This window comes from Metopolophium dirhodum, chromosome 1 (assembly GCF_019925205.1).
Source record: "Metopolophium dirhodum isolate CAU chromosome 1, ASM1992520v1, whole genome shotgun sequence".
NCBI classification, from domain to species: Eukaryota; Metazoa; Arthropoda; class Insecta; order Hemiptera; family Aphididae; genus Metopolophium; species Metopolophium dirhodum.
The window spans coordinates 82,011,688-82,033,887 of NC_083560.1; the positions used below are offsets into that span (position 1 = coordinate 82,011,688).

The window sequence follows — 22,200 nt, forward strand, 5'->3', positions numbered from 1 at the left end:
AAATCATGGTATATAATATTATATACAATAAATTAAATACAATTGTTGTAAATCTATTAAATAACTAATAAGTCAGTGTCAGGTACCTTACTCATTTTTAAATAATACTCTTGCTGATCTCGTGCACTTTGTTGTCCTTAAAAAATGACAACTCTTTAAACAATTGTAATTCTTCAAATTCTTATTTGGATGTAACTCACAACAGGAAGTGCAATTCAGCCACCCTGGTAGATAATCCGACTACGTCGGATCGCGGACAATTTTCAAAGGTATATCAAGTAGACAATCCACCTTGTTCTATGGCCAGAGTACCCGCGCTAGCATTACTTCTCCCGGATAGTTGATAACTAAAGTATCTATTTTATTCAAAATTTACTTGGCTTGCTTATGAATTATTAACTACCTACCTCACTGCAGTTGTCAGTTTCTCACTATAATACATATCTTGCCTAACTTAACTATGGATTTGGATTTTTGATATTATATTATATCGTAAATCGTAATAATATTATACTCTTTTATTATGATCATTAACCTGAATCACTAATGAGTGATGTAACTCTGAATAAAAGTCAGAGGGGACAACTGTCTCTATACTTTACCAGTTGACCTCCTTGAAGAAGCACTTGATATTAGCTATAGTTTATTTGGTTACCTACTTACATCTTATACAGCAGTACATCCTATAAGATTCTTATACTTGAAACCAGATTTATATGCGCTTTACATATCTATGTGTCATAGTACCTACGTATATTACAAGTGTTTTTGCGCCGAAGCAGCTTCTACTATTTGTGCGGTTAACTGTTAGGGACGGGAGGATACCCAGAGTATCTACATATATATATATGAAAGTTGTAATATACGTACTATGATTCAATATAATATCATTAAAGAATCATAATTGTAATATTATGGCGCCCAAAACAGTAATACAAATTATTATAATACCTAATAATTCATACAGTTCATTATTAACGAGATATACCTACGCGATGGAGTGTTTGGCAGATTCAAAGTTTAAACACGTTGCGTGGTGTGTATTTTTTTTATTTTATTGATATTATTATAACGTGCAGTAGCTATTGGTACAATTATATTATATATTATATGCACTGTAAAAACTAAAAACCCTATTATGTTGAGCGAAACGATGAACGTATTGGTTAAAACTTACAACAAGGTAAGTAGGTTATTCTGTAACCAAAAAATATAAAAACAGTTTTTTTTATAGTTATTTTATGTTCAAATTTGGAGGGAATTAGGTACTTACATATCAAATAACCAATAATAATGATTTTAGTTATTTTGTTGTAGTTGTATAATATTAATTCAACTTACCGGTTACCGTATGAAGAATAGTAATACCAATAACTATAATATAAACTTCCACCCTGTCAATCCGTCACCGCTCAGAATCGTTTTTCGTATACAATGATATCCATTATACAGTATCACACTGTTTTTGCTTCTTTTAACTTTCCTGCTTTGAAGTATGCACGCCCAAGATATTGAAGTACTTCAACACTATCATGTTTGAAAAACTTCTTTATACAATTTTCATACTATAACATAAATATGAAGTCACATTTAATATTTAACTTTTAATCTGGAAAATTCCAACATACCATTTGAATAGCACTAATATACTGTTTTTGTTCGATGTATATATGTGCAATATTTAACCAGACGTCACAAAAATCAGCAGTAGCTTCTCTTACTTGAGCAAATATATCTCTTGCCTCATTTATACAATGCTTATGTGCCATAACACAACCTTAATACACAAATTTAAAATAACAAATTTAATTTTGGTAGAATTATAACACAGTACATTCTCACCAATGAGCCTTTAGCATAAAATCTATAAAGAGGAATCTCCTTAAAGAAATTTCTACATTAAAAATTGATTTAGTTTAATTTGGCAATACATTTATAGACAAGGACAAATTTGAAATGATATCTTTTGGCTTTTTTTGAATAAAATACTGCATGCGTGCCCATAATTTTGAATTTGGAGGGGAAATGTTATAAATAATAATATATTTAAATGAATTGTGGTGCTAATACTAAAGACACATTAAGGGTATTTACCGACAATAGTGGAGGATGAGGATATAACCCCTAACCTCCTGACCACAGGACACGCCAATGGAAGTTTGTCAGATTTTTTTATTACAAATTTATATTTAGCCAAATAATCTTTGAATAATAAATTTTAATGTTAAAATAATATTAATAATAGTCAATAGTATTAATTTTATAGATATTATATGTATAATAATAAACTACATCATATTATACGAGATATTAATTTTTTTTTTTTAATTAAATAAATATCTTTATTAATATTTACTAATCAAAACTATTAAAAACTTTACTTTACTTAGTAAAATAAAAACTAGCGTGAAATATATTTTAGGTCACCTCTATAAGTTATAATGTAAATGAAACATATAATTGTATATTAGATTTATATTGTTATTACTTATTATTTGTACAATAGTCGGACAACTGATAATTTGAATTATTATTATAAAATTACAAAATAATTAATAAAGTCGTTATTCTTGGTAATTTAATATGTTATTTCATCGAAATTTGAACTTAAAATAACTATAAAAAGAACTGTGTTTATGTATATTTTTAGATTTTTTGGTTACAGAATTAACTACCTACTTATGTGGAACTTTGTTTTAAATTTTCAATACTTAGCTATAAAAATTGAACATCTTATATATTTTTAACTACAAAATTATTTTTTAATTTTAAATTTGATACATTTTGTCAAAATCTGAACTTTGAATTCAAATAAAAAAAATTGTCATATAAAAGTTATATTTTTCATCTGCTATTGTACAAAATACAGGAACCTTGTATTAAAGTTTCAAGCTTATTGACCCAACAAATAACATTTTATTGACGTTTATATAAAAAAATCTAAAAAAATAGAAGTACCTACTAAAAGTATAGAATTGGATAAAATAAACATATTATTTACGTCTTATTCTCTATACACATCTTGCTCTCCCTGGCCCCCTCTGACCATCCTTATTTTCACAGCATGTTATATTATAACATATTTTGACACTTTTTAGTGCATAAAAATCAGTGGTGGTTTTGATATGTATCTTATTTTTACAAATATTAAATACACTATTGTCTATTACAGGAACACATATTGTATAATTCATTGAAGTATTCTTTAAAATTAAAATTTATGGCTAATGATTAATGGATTATCGATGGAATATTAGCCAGTCGCCAGTGCCCAGTTATAATTAAATTTAAAGCCGAGCTCGTGCTCGTGCTCGATGTCCGTGCTCGCATAGCAGTGACAACGGCGCCCAGCTAGCTCGGATGATGTATTCATCGTACCAGGTGGACAGCGTTTAGAGGCGGCAGATTTTGATCGTTTCGTTCGGTGTTTTACGCATGTGCCATTTACACTATTTTACGTGTTTGCGTGTGTGTGTGCACAAACGCATCTCGCATGCATTAACTTAGGCGGCGGCGATTAACGCCCCTCTCGAATCTCGTGCCCCTAGCCTTGGCGGCGTAGAGCACAGTATTAAAAACGACAACGGCTATTATAACGGCGTTACAGTGATGCACTGATACGCAGCCGTTCTCGCGTTTCGTACAAATTCTGTACAAAAAAAAAAATAATATTCCAAAATGTTGTTTATCTATAATCTATATAATGCATCCAATATTATATATATTATATTGTATATATTAAATACCTATTTTAAATTAAAGTAAACGAATAAAATTCAAAATAGTATCAATATACCGTAAACAAATATTTATTATAATTTCTGAGACTACAATATTGAGGTGGTGTCTCGCCACCAAAACCGGTACTGATAAGAATACGCACTCTACCTGTAACGTTGAAACTATCATCGGAATGCCTGCGTCGAATACAATGCTACGCAGCGCCGAGGTGCCATCTGTATCGCCGATTGCCGAACGAGTGTGCACTGTACGGTAGGTAGTTCGCTCTCGCCGCTCCCGTTCAGTTGTATTTTGAATTCCAACGTTTTTACCGTGATTCTTTGTTTGCATCGGTACTTCAAATCACTGTCGCTAACCACCGACTTCCGACTGCACCGAGTAAGTTATAAATTATAATCATAGATATTAGATAATAATATACATTATATCCCGAGGGAAGTTAGGGAACTGTAGATACTATAGTAGATTTTATATGTAGGGAAATCATCAGTATCGCCGGCCGATTCACGCCCGAGTCAACCGCTGATCGCCAACCGCTGTAACTACGGTAAGACCACAAATATAATTATATAATAATATGTAATATATATCTGTTATAATATATATCTGTGGGTAAGACTCAAGGTTTATATATAATAAAGGTTGCCTCATTGTCGTGTAAATAAATCGAACCCCTGAACCATTTCTTATCTCTGACGTCACACGAAGTACAAAATTCATGGCGGCGCATACCGAAATGCTGTTAAGCATAATATATTTTTTTGGTTTATGCAATAATGTTTTATTATACTTCATTGATTTACTGCTAATTATTAATTTCGATATATTATAATTGAATATTGTATTTTATTACTTGAGGATATGTTATGTGTAGTGTTATTAATTATTTTTTTAAAATATTATTTTAGACAGGTTTTAATAACACCCACAGTCATCATATTATACTTAAATATTTTTTTTAAATTTTACAAATTGTATCTAATTGTAGTTACGTGGTATTTTAAGCATCTACTGAACTGAACTAAAAAGTTGGAATATTATTAAGTATAAATGTAAAATTATTATTAAATATTGCTATGAGTACCTACTTTAATACACTGCTATATAGCTTATACCTATATCTATTATGTGTATAACCATTTTATGCTGTTATTTTGAGTAAGTACATTAGTAAGTACATAAGTAATTACATTACAGAAGAATCAATAACAAAAATAAAAATTATTAAACTATGGTTTATTAATTACATTATTGCCACATTATAAAAATATCAATAAATTATGTCATAAGTCTTTTAAGTTTTTGCAGTCGTTGTAGATTTGATTTAGCTTTTCTTTTTTTATTAAGTAAGACACTGTGGTGGATTAAATGCTTTATTCATATAAGAACCCTTTGTTTAACATACTTTTGCACTACAGGATAATATTTCCATTTTATTGAACATTTTTTTGGTCAAATTTTTGACAACTTCAGGAATTTTATGTTTAGTTATTTTATTAAAGTCTTTCTATTCTAGTAATATTATTTTTGAATTTATCACTGGGAACTATTAATCCACCATAAGATAAGTTATTTATCCAAGGTGGCATCTCATAATCATGTCCGTGGGAGGTTTTTTGTGAATTTTGTTTTGTTGTTGTAGAACCAAGCTCGGGAAATTTTATACTGAATGTCTTAGCTACTCAACATGCCAAGTATTCAACTACATCTTGAACCATTTTAATTTTATCATTATAATTATTTGATATTGACTCACTATCACTATTAGTGTCTGTAGCGCACATTCACTGTCATCGACATTTTCAGATACATAATTTAATTACAAATCAATTGTATTCATTCTTTTGGCTAGTTCGGCTATCGGGTTCGATTCCTGGTCCAGCAGATAGATTTTTGACGTTATTTCCCCTGGAGAAGTTAACACATGTTAGCTTCATCAAATTAATATGTTTTAACCAAAACCCGCCACACACAATTCATTACTTTTTTTGGTCTTCGCATAAATATAATTTAAATAATAAATGTTTCTCTACCATGAGTAATCATCTAGAGATTATGGACCACCGGTTAAGAACCCTGCCCTAAACTCTACCTACAAATTGGTTTTCATTATTCACAATTTTGTGCACATACGAGTTGTTGTAAATTTTAGAAATATTTCAATATGTGCGGAAATGAGTCTACCTATATAATAAATGGTCAGTGTGAATTATCGGTGCTAACCCAACTGTAGAGGTTATTGTAATTGAACGACGAGCAAAAATCATAAAAAAAAAACCGATTCCGTTCGATTTTTTGATCATTAATCGTCATTGAGTGGTACAATTTTGATGTTATTTTCACCGGACTGATTTTAAAAGCAGTATATGGTTGGCGGTGAAGCCTTGTTTTTAAAATTTTAGGGAAAAATAATATTGTATACTGGGAAATTATTGGCACAATGATTATTAATAATAGACAAGTTGGCATGTATGTAACTTATTTGATGTTTATGAGTAAGTAGTGTGTTTGTGTGCGGGTGTGATATGTGTGTTAGTTATGTTCATACTCTGAGATTTATAACGTTATAATGGAGGCACAGACTTGCTATGTTCTCGTATAATTATCTCGTACATTTATGAGATTAATATTCAACGATTACATTATTTAGCTTATAATTTAAAAATTTTCTGGGATAAACGATCGTATCACGTTTAGTTTGGTACCAAAATGTTTGTCTTGATGTGAATTCTATATATTATTTGTATATCAGTTCAATGTTACTTTTACAAAATGCTTGATGCTTGATTTCTGGAATTTAAATAAATTATTTCTATTTATTAAATGATGAATTAAAATCACTACCTAAATTAAATTTATAATATATACATCATGATAAAAAAACCTCTGTCTCCTCCCCAATACCGGTGTTTGGAAGCTTATAACTCAAATCACTTTTGGACAATATGCAAATGTTGATTATTTTTATTTATAAATTATCCCTTCTTTCAGAATTTGCCTGTATTAAAATAATACTTCCCCTTTTTAACAGTTTACCTTAGGAACCTATTTCATAGGACTTTATAGTTAATAGTTATTAATTTAATATCAATGACTGTTAACTTCGTGTAAAACATCGCCAAGTAAAATAAAAGTCACAGATTGTGATATCAAAAAGGAGCTTTATTATTTCATAAATTCAGTAGTATAGAAGTATTTATAATTGTTTGTAATTGATGGAGTCTTTATGCATGGCTCTAGAGGGCTATACAACTAATTATTCAATGTCTCCAAGTCGACACCAAAATCCTGATTGTATATTTTAATAGTCTTACCATAGGTGTACCTTTTTAAATACATCATACTAGGAGCTAAGATACATACATTTTTTTAAACCCACTTCAAAACAGACTATCATAATTTAATTCATAAATAGTTCTTTTATAGGTACTAATGAATTTATAAAATACAACTAAGTTGTGTATGGACTGGGGAGCAGAGTTTCTATCAATCTCTATTATTATTTATTAATTACGCTTAATGACTAACGATGCCCACTTTGTTAACATAGTTTTTTGTAATAAATATTAATATTATGCTACGTACCTACATATATGTACTACAGTCAATAATCAAATAATTTTTTAATTACAGTAGGTATCTGTTACTTCTGTGATGGCGCCCCCCAAAAAGAAGATCAAGATCACCGCAGGTCATCAAGGACTTTGGGCATTGAATGTATGCGTGGCTTGCAAAAATCCTTTGAACTCTACTTCTAAGATATTGGAATGTCTTCATGGCTTGTGCCAACCATGTTTTATATTGAATTCTAAAGTACCAGGTGAGGTGTTCTTAATATTTTGCTTATCTAAATAATATAGTTTTAATCACCAAAGACGAGATAATATTCATCAAATATGACAATTTTATATTATGTGTAAAATTTGGTCAACTATATTAATATGTAATTACAATTATTTTAATTCATGTAGCACTGGTTTCCATGCTGACAAAGCAGAATAAAGAGTGAAAATCAATGATTAAAAAAACATAGGCATGATTATTTTTTATATGAATTTAAAATTAAAGTTTGAATCAAAATTCATCAAAATCCCGAAAATGTGCATATTATTTTTCAGTTAGAGTTCATAAAAATTTACTTTTAATAACCAACATTTGAAAATTTATTAGATTCCTCATGTTTTCTTACTTTAAACGAAAAAAAAGTTAAAAAAAAGTAACGCTATAGCAATGAAATATTTTAGACTTCTGTAAATTTTTTTTCAATTTTTCAGAAAGACTGAAAATTTAAAACAAGGTTGCATGTAAGAAGTTAATTCTGTAACCTTAATACCTAAATAATATGCATAAACAGATTTTTTCATAATTATTAAAATTTGAACGAAATTTAATATTTAATAACCAGGAATAATAATTTTAGTTTATTTTTTTGTAATCATATAATATTTATTCAACTTACCGGCTACTGTATATTAATAATAACTATTGTTAGGTATTACGTCTTATTATTAATAAGTAATAACAATATAAATATAATATAAAATATCCTAGACTGACAAACTGCTACCGCTCGGAATCGTTTTTCGTGTACAATGATATTATATTATCATTGAATTCAAATTTAATACCATCAATTACAGTGACTCACTTGTAACCTACTGTACAGCAGAGTAATATCCAAGTATCCGCTTTTTTTATTTATTTCAATACACATCTAATATAGAACATATCCATTACAATGACATACTTGACATTCGACATCCACCTTTTTGTTAGATTGGGTGGAATATTTTTTTATATTTAAAAAACAATTATTCTATAAAATTATAGTATTTTATATTTTATGTATCTATACAATATTATGTACCTATATAAAATCTAAATACCACTCATTCATTGCTGTATCTTAACAACTACAAAAAGGACAAACCTGAAATTTGGAATAGTAGTTCCTCTAATAATCTAGATGTGCATAAAGAAAGAATTTTCTGATTATTTGCATTTTAAAGGAGTGGTAAAACAGAGTAAATTTGATCCACGGTGAAAAATAAAGTTTTTTATTTTGTTTACAAATGGTAGCCATTGCTTGCAGATTATAATAGTAATAGTAGAAATTAGCATTATTTTTTTTTTATGTATAAATTGCTGCCATACATTTGTTACTCGGGTAGATTAGATACAAGAATCCATCAAGTTGTCGCGTGTATGGCCTTGAATAAATAAAACTATATCTTAAAACCAAATGTATGAATGTAATTTATTCATTCAAAAACAACTCAATTGAATTTGACGAAAATCTCAAAAATTGTTTTTTGAGATGTCAGAAAAGTTTAGAGAGTAAGTAGTTTAACCACGTTAAAAATTTGCCAAGTGCAAAATCCTATCCGCGACTTGCGGTTGCCCATCTAGGTCGACTTAATTCACGAAGCTAGATACACTGATGACAATTTTTTCATGAACTAATATACACTGCCATACACTAAAATTGAGAAACACTTAAACTGAGATACAGCCAGTATAGGTTAGGTACGCTGTGTACATAAGATACTATTAGGATCCTAACCTAACCGGGATATTCATTTAAATCTATATATATTATACACCTACACCTACTTATTATCGATAATAAAATGTTATAAAATAATAGTTATTATTTAGTGAGTAGGTATATAATTCTATATAAAACTTATTTATGTTTATAGATTACTTTGTCGTAATTAAATTAAATTAAATAATTTAATTTGCTTGTAAAATATTAAAAACATAATTTTCTGGGAATCAGGAATGGATTCATTTCAAATACAAACTTTTTTTTGTTACAAATTATAATTATTATTTATATGAATAAAAAGCTAAAACACATATTCAGAATATGTATAAGGTATATTATAATACTTCAATGCAATTATAATTGTATTCGAGTAAAAAAAAAGTTTTGTTATACTTCTATTTGATTTACTTTAGAACGCCGCTACATATGTTTGTTTATCATAATGCTTTTTATTTTTATGTAGGTCATTTTGTATGCAAATGTGGAAATGAAACTGAACTTTCAACCGGCCTCATAAATTATTCTATTGCTTGTGAAAAGTTTGATGAAGTAATCACAATTATATAACATTATATATCAGCTTTTATTGTATGGGTGCAGTTTAATTGAAAACTATGGTTTGTAGTAGAGAAGGTGGCTTATTTTACCTATACTTAAGTTGATTAAGTTTTAACACACGTTATTAACTACGTTCGATGATTAATTATTTATTGAAATCTATTCAGTATCTCTTGGCAAGACCATACACCATTAAGCCACAGCCCTCTCCTACTCATAAATTGCGCTTGTATACAATATTATCTAAATATTTTATAAATAATTATTTTATTTTTATTTTTCATTTGTATGTTATTTTTAGAGTACTTTAAGAAATAATTATATGGACCAGAAATACCAAAAAAAAGAGTATGAGAAATATAAGACGAATGCCCCGTGTCCAAATTGCGCTGATGTAAGTACATGTACCTATATATATGAATTCGGAATAAATCAAAATATATCTTTGTTTTTAAGAAAATACTAATCAACCACTATTATCTTTGACGCAAATGTCTAAATCAAAATATGTAACAGTTTTTTTTATTTTATAAAAATGCATTAATTGTATTAAGAATTAATTCAATTTTAAAAAATTTTAATGTAAAAAATATCTATTATAACCAATTGAAAATATGTTAAAAATATTTCACGTTGAATGTATATTTTGTTGTATACAAATTTGTATTTATTTTAAATATTTTAAAACTGAATCCTATAATGAATCTTACATTGTCACATAATTCAGTTTTGTAATTTACATTACAGAAATTCATGGAGCTATATTGCATAACATGCAAAAAATTTCATTGTGGACTATGCCATTTGATGCATCATAGTAGCCACAAATTTAAAACTATAAACACAGTTATGGAGGAGACCCGGTCAAATTTATTTAAAAATAAAGTTGACTTATGGTATGGTTAAAATGTTTATAATTTCAATATATTTAATTTTTTTTAATTGATTCTAAAAATACTCTATTGTTTGAATTTCTTAAGAATAATATATATTTTTTTAAACAGTGGAAAATCCGATTTTGTAAATGAAGCAAAATTATGTTTATTGAAAGATATAAATATACTAAACACACAGATGGATGAAATAAAAAAAAAAATAGATAGACAATTTGAGGAGTAAGTATTACCTGATTCGGTAAAATTTAAACATGCTACAATTTATATATTATTTAAGTATAAAATTTTAAATTTAACATATTCGCATCTACATTTAGATTACACATCTACATCATATAAGTACTCAAATAGACATACCATACGGCACATACCTAACCTATATTATCACAAAATAGTATTGAAAAAATTTCTACCTGTTTCAGCTCTAAGCAATTTTGAATTTTAACGATGTCATATGTCTTGTGCAAATTAAGATTTATATTCTGCACTCAATAAGCCATAAGGTTCACTTACCAATGCGTGATGGTACACAATATAGTTATTTCCTAAAAATTATAATTGATTTTCCTCAAATCTATAGTACCTACCACAGAATAATTCCTAACAATCATGATAATAATAATAATAATAATAATAATAAAATCTAATTATTGTCTTTACTTGTTACCTTTTGAATATCATTACCTATCATTAAGGCTCGGATGTTTAGGAAATTGCATATTTTTTTCTATTTGTCCAATTTAACGCTAACATGGATACAAATTTAATTCATGTTCTACTGAAACAAATAATACTATTTGTATTTTGCATATTTTTGCAAATTTAATGGTTATATATTTTAATTGCATATTTTGGGATTTTAAAAATAAAAATGCTTTTTTCAGTACATTTTTAAAAAAAACAAATTTAAATTAATGAATTACACAATTAATTCTACAATTTGTATGTATAAGTTTTATAGGTGGTAAGTACAATCTACCACGCATTGACGTGAAATATAAATATTTATTATCGACTATCTTTGGTCTATTAACTTTGGTACAAAATTCAAAAATACATTCCGGTGAAGTTGATACTATGGAAGGAATAGAAAAAGATTAGAAGGTTGAGGATCTTGCATTCTTCAAATATGTTCTTATAACATCAGTTGATGTAGAACAAAGTTGTTCACACTACAAAAATGTACTTACTGATAACAGACGCAGGTACAATCAAATTATAAAAACCGTAATAGCAAAGTGTAAAGCTAATAATGTAATAATTAATAAATAATAAATAATAATGTAAATTAAAGTAAATAAAACGCTATGTGAATTTAAAAAATGTATTTTAAATTGTAGTAAAAAAAATAATAAATAAAAATAACTACTAGGTAATAAAAATATTATATTATTGTTATATTGTTGTTTTATGAATTATAACAAATTTTTTTGTGCATTTTTTAGTGTTTTTATTGGCTATAAATGCATAAATATCATTTTTAGCACATATATTGATTGCATATTTCATAATTTTGTTGTGCATAAATGCATGCATATTACAGTAGTTTTAACTGCATAAACATCCGAGCCCTACCTATCATTATTCATTATACAGTTCAGCGAGAGAGCACACCGATTCTGTGCATTCCTCCGTGTCACCATGCTATCGTAACCGGTTCCCCAAAGGCAAGGTTTTGTGTTGGGGAACCAGTTTTCATCGGTGTGCAGTGCGGTCCATGCTGGACAAAGTAGAGATATCGTACTCAAGCGCATCTAAAGTCACCCATTTTTGTAAAATTCTTACAATTAAATATTTTATTTCATTGACTTGTATTAACATTATATACAGTACCTATATCAAGACAAACGTTATAATATATTAACATTTACAAGCACGAAAGCATGTATCATGTTGAAAATACACGAGTTTGTTGTACAATAACAAATATTTATATTTAATAATTAATAACTTATTATTATAATATAATTATAATATTATGTGTCATGACTCAATTTTCGTGTCATGAATATTTAACTTCTAAATAACAAAATAATATTATATGCTTTACACTTTTACAGGATTCGTGCCGAATTGTTGATGATCGAAATAAAAATGAAAAATGATGTAAATACGTTTTACAAAGAAAAATTGGAGAAGATTATTAAAATTTGTTCGGCAATAGACAAATTAACAGAAAAATATGATTTTTATCTGGATTTTTCTGAGTCTGTCTTAAAGAAACAGAACAATGCAGATCTAGATATCACACAGTACGTGACATATATTATCATTTAAATATTATATTATAATATATTAGGTAGCAATCTTGGTACAGATATTAAAGGAATTCAATCCCGCCTGTAGTTTCTACAAAAATAGACCCATGTTATGCAAATAGTTCCGACTGTACTAGTTATTGGATAAAAATTCTGAGAACATACTTAAATTCATCATAAAGTTAACTAAAAATTAATTTTTCACTTTATTGTAATTTATCATTTAAACACTTTAAAATTAAATTTTAAAATAACAATAATATTGATTTAAACTAATTAGTTAACACATGTAACATGTAAGAAAGTAATTTAAAATAAGCTTCTTGACTATGATTAAAATACGTATTGAAAGATGTTATTGAATTATTAGATTAGTAATACACAATTGTACATTAAGTATTTAGGTATGTGAAATCATGGTAACAAAAAAATAAAACGCACTACTCAGACTGCAACATTTTCAACGTTTAATATGTTACGATTTGGTGAGTAGTATACATTAATTATATGTTCTCAGTCTATTCTTTTTTTTCACCGTGGTAATGACACCATGTTCAAGTGGGAATGTCCCGCACACCAATTGATGATACCGATTTTATCGTATTACACATTATTACAAGGAAATAACACAGAAAAATATTTAGCATTTTATAGGGAAATTTCACAATTCTTGTCAACGAATTAGTCGCTTACACACATAGGTATTCTGCAATACGCTTATGAATTAATAAATAATAAGAAGTTACACATGTAAGCAATATTTAGATGTTTCAATTTCCAATTCAACATCCAATTCTGAGGCTGTGGCTGAATCGTTCTGTTTTGAATTATCGATTTTAGATAACTATGCATATAATAGTATAATAATTGGAGTGTTCGATAAAAAAGTAGGACTCAATATCGGGCTCCAAATATTATTTTCATAGTACCTACGGTTCTTGAAACGATATATACATATCATTTAATAAGGTAAAATAATTTTTTGCAAAATCTAAATTTAAACTACCATACGGATAAGTTATAGAGTTTGAAGTACTTAAACGTTTGTTAAATTGCAATGATAAAATAATAAATATACTATGTATAAACTATTCCTAACTTTTTACTTCCTTTTTATAATCCAATTATGATAAATCGTTGTGTTAGACAAAAAATAATTCGTAAATAATAATATGGTTGTATTCCCAGTTGAACTTAAAGTAATAGACTCGTACAATGTAATATCTAAAATATAAATTTAATTTTGAAATCTGTGACGTTTAATATGCAGAACTCTCACTTGGGAAAAACTCATTAATCGAATGACTTTGACGATAGTTGCTGAACGACCAATATTATGTGCTATATTACGTGTTAATTTTTAAAGAATAAACTGTGTTTAAATGCGTAGCTTTTTCCAACCACTGGGTTTCATCACTTTCATACAATATTGGTCCATAGGTTCGTTTTTCAAACCCAAAAACAGTGGACAATAACTGTGTCATCTCCCCGCGATGTGTAATACAGTAATCGTTTTAGGACATTCCAGCTTGGACATGGCGTAATTACCGTAGTGAAAAAACTGTTAATGTACAAATTATGTATACTATTTTGGTGATTTTAATATCAATATTACATTAATTTGACAGGTTGATTCGCGTGAGATAAATTTTATTTACATGATTTCGTAATTAATTATTATAAGCAATAATAATGTTATACAGACAAGTGGTCAAATATAAATTATTTGTCTATTGATGTATTTAATTATATTTTAAATGTTACATTTTAATTTTTCGCAAGTAATCGATATCTACCTATAGGTATATTGGCACTTTTACCAAGAAAATTTGTCTGCTATACGATACGTTCTCTTGGCTTATAATAATAATTTACATATTTTACGGGTTTATAATACACATACAATTTATTATAGTTTGGTCAACAAACAACTGGAGAATTTAAGAAACAGTTTTATAGATGAAATTAATGAATTGGATTCAACTATTCCAAATATTGATTTAAAAGGCAAGTTAGACGATACACTGCATAAGTTAAAAAAATGTGAGTATAATAATATAATATATTAATTATATCCGTTTGTCAAAAACGAATGGACTAATGCTGTCAGTGTGAATCAGTTAGTTTATAATATTATATGTTTTGTAGCCATCACAAACATTATAGTTGATGATCTACACAAATATGAAGAAAAAATTAATGAAATTTGCAAGACCATGAGTATTACATCATGTCCAGGATACCTCGATGCCACTATGGTAAGATTTAAAACTGTACAAGTACAAAATACTACAAATAATCGTATTGAACACTTCCATGGTTCCACTAAATCGTATGGATGTGAATAATTAAACGTTCAGCAGGATTTTTTTAAAATAAAACCTATACTAGGTTGGGCATAACAAATTGTGTGATAATATTATACCGTCAGGTATATCTATTTATTCTTGGTATGGGTACAATATATTCAGATATTATTATGTAAAACATATTATTTTTATTTATTAATTACAAATTATAATGTTTCAATACACCGAATGCTATTACAAGTGTTTGTACAATTTTAATAGTGTTAACAATAATTGTATAATAAGTAAGACGTGTGTGTGTTCATGTTGAACGTTGCGGCCGAACTGATTTTTCTATTTAAATTACATTAATAGTTTTAATAATTTATTTCAAACTTTCAAAGTACCTATATATTATTATTTATAACGCTTAGTCGTAACTTACCGTATTGTATTGGAAATAATATTTGTCTAATATTTAAATAAATAAATAAAATAAATCAGTTTTTTTCATCAGCTTCAGTTTCCAACTGTAGGCAGAAAAAACATGTTAATTTTAACAAAATGCGAGCTAACCCTGTCCAGCGAGATAATTTTAATTATGAACCAAAATTATTTAATTATTGTTAGGCAATAAAAACAATGATATATATATTTTTATTTGTATTAATGAACCCGCTGCAACTTAGGCTATTGGGTAGTTTTTAACTGTTAGGGAGGGTACTGTAGGTTTAAACACGTGTGTTTGTTAGTTTGACAGAATTTTCTAGTGGGCACCCATGCCCTGGTGGGAGATGGCGACCTCTCTCTCCAGACTCCGTGACTGCCCGAAGAGAAGTGCCGCCCGTGGCCGGTTTTCGATCAGTTATTATTAATAATTGATTAGGCGTAGCGTATTGATATTTGTAAAAAAACAAAATAAAAAATAATAATAATTTTACAAACATTTCGACTTAAATATATTAACTAATGGTAAATGATAATGAACCAATTCAAAAAAAAATCTTTTCTTATGTTTAACAAATTAGGAATTTTTTTCTTGTACCTACCAATTTATTGTAAAATACATTTTTTTCCTTGTATCAATTTTAATATACACAAAATTAACCGGAGATTCCGAGTGACTTTTTCACCAAAGATTTTTTATTCGGAATTTTTATAATCGAGTATTTTCTTTCCGATTACCTGCCTATATGAAATGCTATTTTTATTTTTTAGAGACATAAAGCCACCCCGCCAACTATAGTTGATGAAAAACAAGTAAAAATAATAACCAAATATAATTGCGCCCAACAAGAGAGGAAAAGTTTAACATCTTTACATCCAGATACTAATGACAAGATTCAGGTGATTCAGCAGCTTCACAACCATTATTTGCAAAACCGTCTGGAAAACAGTGAGTATGTTCAATGGTTTATATTTACTGACGGGTTACACTTGGGCGAATTAGTAAAAAATTCAATGCGTTCGGGAAGTTTAGCATATCGCGTTTGAGATTCACTCAATTTATGGAACAAATGCACTTTACCAACCTCCTCACGATTTTCTATTTTTTTTTCAAACGACTTGTTTTTTATGCTTAAAACAATAGTTGTAAATTTTTTATCGCAAACTTTACTATTATTTAGAAGTTATAACCTTCCAAAGTTTGCGAATTTACGTTTATGTGCTTGCTCGTAACGCTTATAACGCTTACTTGACTGCCACGCGCCTATAACAAATTAAAATTTTTTTTTTACGTTTTTTAACAAGTTGTGGGACATGGTAATTTGTTGTGTGAAAAAAATGTTGGTGAAATCAGAATTTGGTGCACAAATTTAGTGTTGAAGGTATAGCTAATCAAAGTTTTTAGTTTATATTATTAAAACCCATAAATAATCATAATGCTATAGTTTTCATTGGCTGAACTATTGTCAAAAAAGTGATGTCTGCGTTGCCCTCGCTCGCTGTTCTGCGCTCGGACAAAAAAATCGAAAACATTCCCTGATTTGTTGTGTAAAACCAACTTGGGTAGACCTAATGCCGGATTTAGCAGCGGTGCAGGGGGTATATTGTACCGGGGCCTCAGGTTGAAGTCCTAAATTTTCTAACTTTCTATAACTTTTTATTATAAAATGAACAAACTTTATTATTTTAAGATGCTACTGACAAGTGACAATCATTTATTTTGGACGGTTTGAATTTTAGATTATACGATTTATCATTGTTATTGTTTGTTTTACATATTTATTTGTATACACATTAATTATATATAGTATGCATCGTATACTATTTTTGTATAATGGTACTATTTACTTTATCTCGGGTGCTCGCGAAGTACAGTATCTTGCTGGACAAACTAATAATATAACCGTTATTTATCGTATATATTTATTATATATAAACGGATTATGATTTACGGACATGCCTTGGTGCAATGTTCTTGGTTTCGGATATGTTATTTTGTACTTTTGTCAGTTTTATTTTTTGGGTACCTACTTTATTATATTAATTTTTCATTTGATTATTAAAAATATAAATAGATACCTACCTACACTATCTTTTATTGACTTTTGAAAAAAAAACATGTCTAACAGACAATTTGAAAGTGGTGCATCTAAAAGACAGAGAAAAATGTTGAAAACAATAAATTAAAAAAATATAACGAGCAATTGATGAATAATTTTGTATTCAATTCAGGTAACTGAGGTATCTGATTCATATATTTTGTGTCCTTTCATTTTAGGACAATATAGAGAATATACAGCCATTATCATATTAATGATATTTATTCTTAAGGGTCCCGTTGCCAGTTTTTCAAATTTTCCACAATTCTATAAAATTTGAAAGTTAAATTTTATATTTTAGTTGCCACCTCAATTATACTACTAATCTACTACCCGATACCAATTTAGGGGGGGGGGATTGGTTGATAAGGTGTATTATATCGAAAAAAAATAACTTAACGGGAATAGCTCACAAGCTTTGTAGAAATGTCGGATTTTGATGACTATTTTTTTTATCTGAAAAAAGAAGAATTCCTACAACCCGCATCGATCTCTGATTTTGTATTTTATTTTAAATAACTGTATTCAAAAATTTGTAAAAAAATTGGTTTTTATCTTGTATTTTTTTTGACATATTAGAAAGTTTGAGGATTAAATATTGAAAAACAGAGATCGATGCGAGCTGTAGAATATTTCCCTCTAGCAATAAAAAAAAAAATTGAAATTTGGTTGTTTCTACAAGGCTGTATCTTTATTTCCGCAGAGTGTATTTTTGAGGACAAAATGGCATTGGCACTGGCCTTAATTTATATATACTAGCATAGAAGCATACATTAATGATTAATACATCATATCTAAGCGTAGTATAATAGAACAGTGAGTGAATGTATAGTATCATAATTTACCTATTAAATTATGGAATTTTAATTTTGTGTTTTTTAGTTTGTTTAATATATCAACACGACAAAACGTATCAAATAAATAGATAAGTGTAATGTCGAGAAAATTTGTTTTTTAAGGGCCTCTAGTTGGTAGTTGCACCCCAGCCTCCTGAGACTATTAGATCCGACACTGGGTAGACCTCAGGTTTAAACATTGTTGTTAAAAAGCAAAAAATCTGTTAGCGTTCCCACTTGCTCACTGCGCTGCACTCGTTCAAAAAAAAATCGAAAATATCCCCCGATTTGTTGTGTAAAACCACCTTGGAATTAAACAACGTTGTTATGAAGCAATTATCTTCAGGTAGATTTTTTATACATACTATGTTAGTAGTAGTACGTTGGTGTTGTCAAATTATCTGCAATACACCCACAGATATTATACCATTATATATTAATATATTATCTTTAATTGTCATTATTCCTAGTAGATTTTTAAATTTATTAGATGTCTGAAAACTACAAATAATTATTTTTAAAAGGAAAGAATACACAAAATATTTAATTAACATCCGATGCCCGCGTTTTCTGTTTTTGCAATTAAGTTTACAATACCTAATTGTACATTTTAGCAGTGTTACTATCCTAATCTCATCTATATACATAAAAGGATAACAGTAACCAACCATGTGGGACATTGTGTACAAATCAGATCCGTAGCATTTCAAGAATATGAAGAATAAGACCCCCACTGTAGTTGTTTATCTACAACATGGCTGATGATAATTATTAATGACAATTGTGTTGAGAAATTAAAAATTTAACATTCGTCTATTGTGATTTATCGTTAAAGCAATTATAATAACTACAAATATTTAAATGAAATATCTATTTAAATTTAAACCGACAAAATTCAAATGTATTTCACTTTCTAGTTTCTAGTCCTAGGTGTACCTAATAGTATTTTTGGAATTTAATTTTGGTAAAATACTAGTTTCAACACTATTTTGCTTGAAAACTAGACTGGCTAAAGATTATTTGTTATTGAATTACCATATGAATTTTGTTAAATTGCTTATGTGTGTGTCTACTAGTATATGATTATTGTTTGTATGTTATAGATCAGAGTCATGGAATATATTTACCACTGCGGAAAGCTGCAGAGAGAATGAGGGACACCAAAAAAGATCCCCATAAAGAAGAATGAAAATTTCAATTTATTATTTAATTATAAATATTTCAAACCTTGATTTTATAATATACTACTATACTAATTACTACCTAAGTATAGGTTAAATAACTTATATGTAATAATTATATTAGTTTTTATATTGTAATTTGTAGGTATAAATAATTTATAAATTATAATAAAATAATTGTATACTGTCTATTTCTATAATACTTTATGAAATTTACTTATAAATAATGGAATACTACATAAGGGTGTAAAAAGGCTAAAAGGGTTTCAACCGTTTTAAGCAGGGGTCCATTTTTTCATTGAAAACTCTCTACAACATAAACATTACATAATACTTAATAATTTTTTTTTAAACCCTCTCTATTACGAAACTTTACAGTGAAAGAATAATCTCCAGGTCCCTTAAGATTTGTTATAGAGAGTTTTCACAGTATTATTATTATTATTATTATTACTTATTTTAAAGGGCACTACACAGTGCTACACAGACATTTGTTGTCTCTGAATTACATGTGCGTAACATAGCATATTTCAAATTTAGCTCCTTTTGTTTAAAGTTTTAAGTTAATTGACCTCTTATAACATTTAAAGGTAAGATTTTTATCTAGGGTATCAAATATGCTTTTTATAATATTTTAATTTTAAAGCGAATTATAAGTATTTTAAGATGTACAAACCATTTACAATTTTAAAATACTCATAACGCGCTTTAATTCTATAACATAATAAAAAGTCTATGAGATGCCCGAGATACCTAATAATTTTACCTTAAAATTCTATAAGTGGTAAATTCACTCTAATTTTTAAACTAACTGAGCTAAACATGATCTGCTGAGCCTAACATTTGCTACGTTACGCACTTGTATAAGACAGAGACAACAAATTTCTGTGTAGCGACCTATTAATATTATAATATAAGCTATATACTTTGTACAAAACCAACTGTTGACAAATACTTTTATACAAAAATTTGGTACAAATAACGTTGTATTGAACTATAGAATAGTTACATGGGTACCTAGGTATATAGTACATTATATTATATTATATTATACAAAGATGTTATACACTTAAAATACTAAGGATAAGATGTTTTTATGCCCAATAAATCTATCAAAATATTCTTAGTTATTCATTATTAATTATTTTATAAATACTGGTACCTATAATCGCACTGATTTCCAATTTAAAAAAAAAAGGTATATTGTATCAGTATATATGTATACTTATCTATGTTATCTTCAAATTTAATTGTTTAGTGTTTACTAAGTATTGATTTGAATAAGAAAAAAATTATCGAAACCAAAACCATACCTACAATCTACATCGTACCTATCTTGTATATTCGTACAAAATTATTTTAACATAAACATTCCCAATATACATATCTTGTAGCATTGATTATAAATACTACTATATAGTATTTAATATTTATAATTAATGCTTGTAGGTATGTAATGAAAAGTGTAGGTTACCTACTGTCTTGGCAAAATGCTCTTACCTAGCTTAAACAAATACTAAATAATTAAATAATTTACAGTTAGTATTTCATTTTTACCATGTTCATTATCACCATATTTATTTATTATTTACCATAACATCCACTATTATTGACCTATATAACAATAATTTATTCCTATTTTAAATCATGGTATATAATATTATATACAATAAATTAAATACAATTGTTGTAAATCTATTAAATAACTAATAAGTCAGTGTCAGGTACCTTACTCATTTTTAAATAATACTCTTGCTGATCTCGTGCACTTTGTTGTCCTTAAAAAATGACAACTCTTTAAACAATTGTAATTCTTCAAATTCTTATTTGGATGTAACTCACAACAGGAAGTGCAATTCAGCCACCCTGGTAGATAATCCGACTACGTCGGATCGCGGAAAATTTTCAAAGGTATATCAAGTAGACAATCCACCTTGTTCTATGGCCAGAGTACCCGCGCTAGCATTACTTCTCCCGGATAGTTGATAACTTAAGTATCTATTTTATTCAAAATTTACTTGGCTTGCTTATGAATTATTAACTACCTACCTCACTGCAGTTGTCAGTTTCTCACTATAATACATATCTTGCCTAACTTAACTATGGATTTGGATTTTTGATATTATATTATATCGTAAATCGTAATAATATTATACTCTTTTATTATGATCATTAACCTGAATCACTAATGAGTGATGTAACTCTGAATAAAAGTCAGAGGGGACAACTGTCTCTATACTTTACCAGTTGACCTCCTTGAAGAAGCACTTGATATTAGCTATAGTTTATTTGGTTACCTACTTACATCTTATACAGCAGTACATCCTATAAGATTCTTATACTTG

General features: G+C 28.0%; 1 protein-coding gene across 3 annotated transcripts; it reads left to right on the top strand.

Moving 5' to 3' along the window:
• Positions 1-3,906: 3,906 nt before the first annotated feature.
• On the top strand, positions 3,907-20,747 carry LOC132935785 (uncharacterized). 3 transcript variants are annotated; one of them, XM_061002405.1, is made up of 12 exons: positions 3,907-4,119; positions 4,220-4,288; positions 7,375-7,561; positions 9,756-9,841; positions 10,152-10,244; positions 10,598-10,746; positions 10,855-10,965; positions 12,807-12,998; positions 14,920-15,047; positions 15,153-15,262; positions 16,511-16,692; positions 19,778-20,747. In XM_061002405.1, exons 3-12 carry the CDS (start codon positions 7,396-7,398, stop codon positions 19,851-19,853), a joined length of 1,293 nt encoding a protein of 430 aa, XP_060858388.1. In that variant the 5' UTR covers positions 3,907-4,119; positions 4,220-4,288; positions 7,375-7,395; the 3' UTR covers positions 19,854-20,747. The 3 variants fall into 3 exon arrangements, with proteins under 3 accessions (XP_060858388.1, XP_060858386.1, XP_060858387.1); XM_061002403.1 differs by having other exon boundaries at positions 16,511-16,688; XM_061002404.1 differs by lacking the exon at positions 4,220-4,288 and having other exon boundaries at positions 16,511-16,688.
• Positions 20,748-22,200: the final 1,453 nt, after the last annotated feature.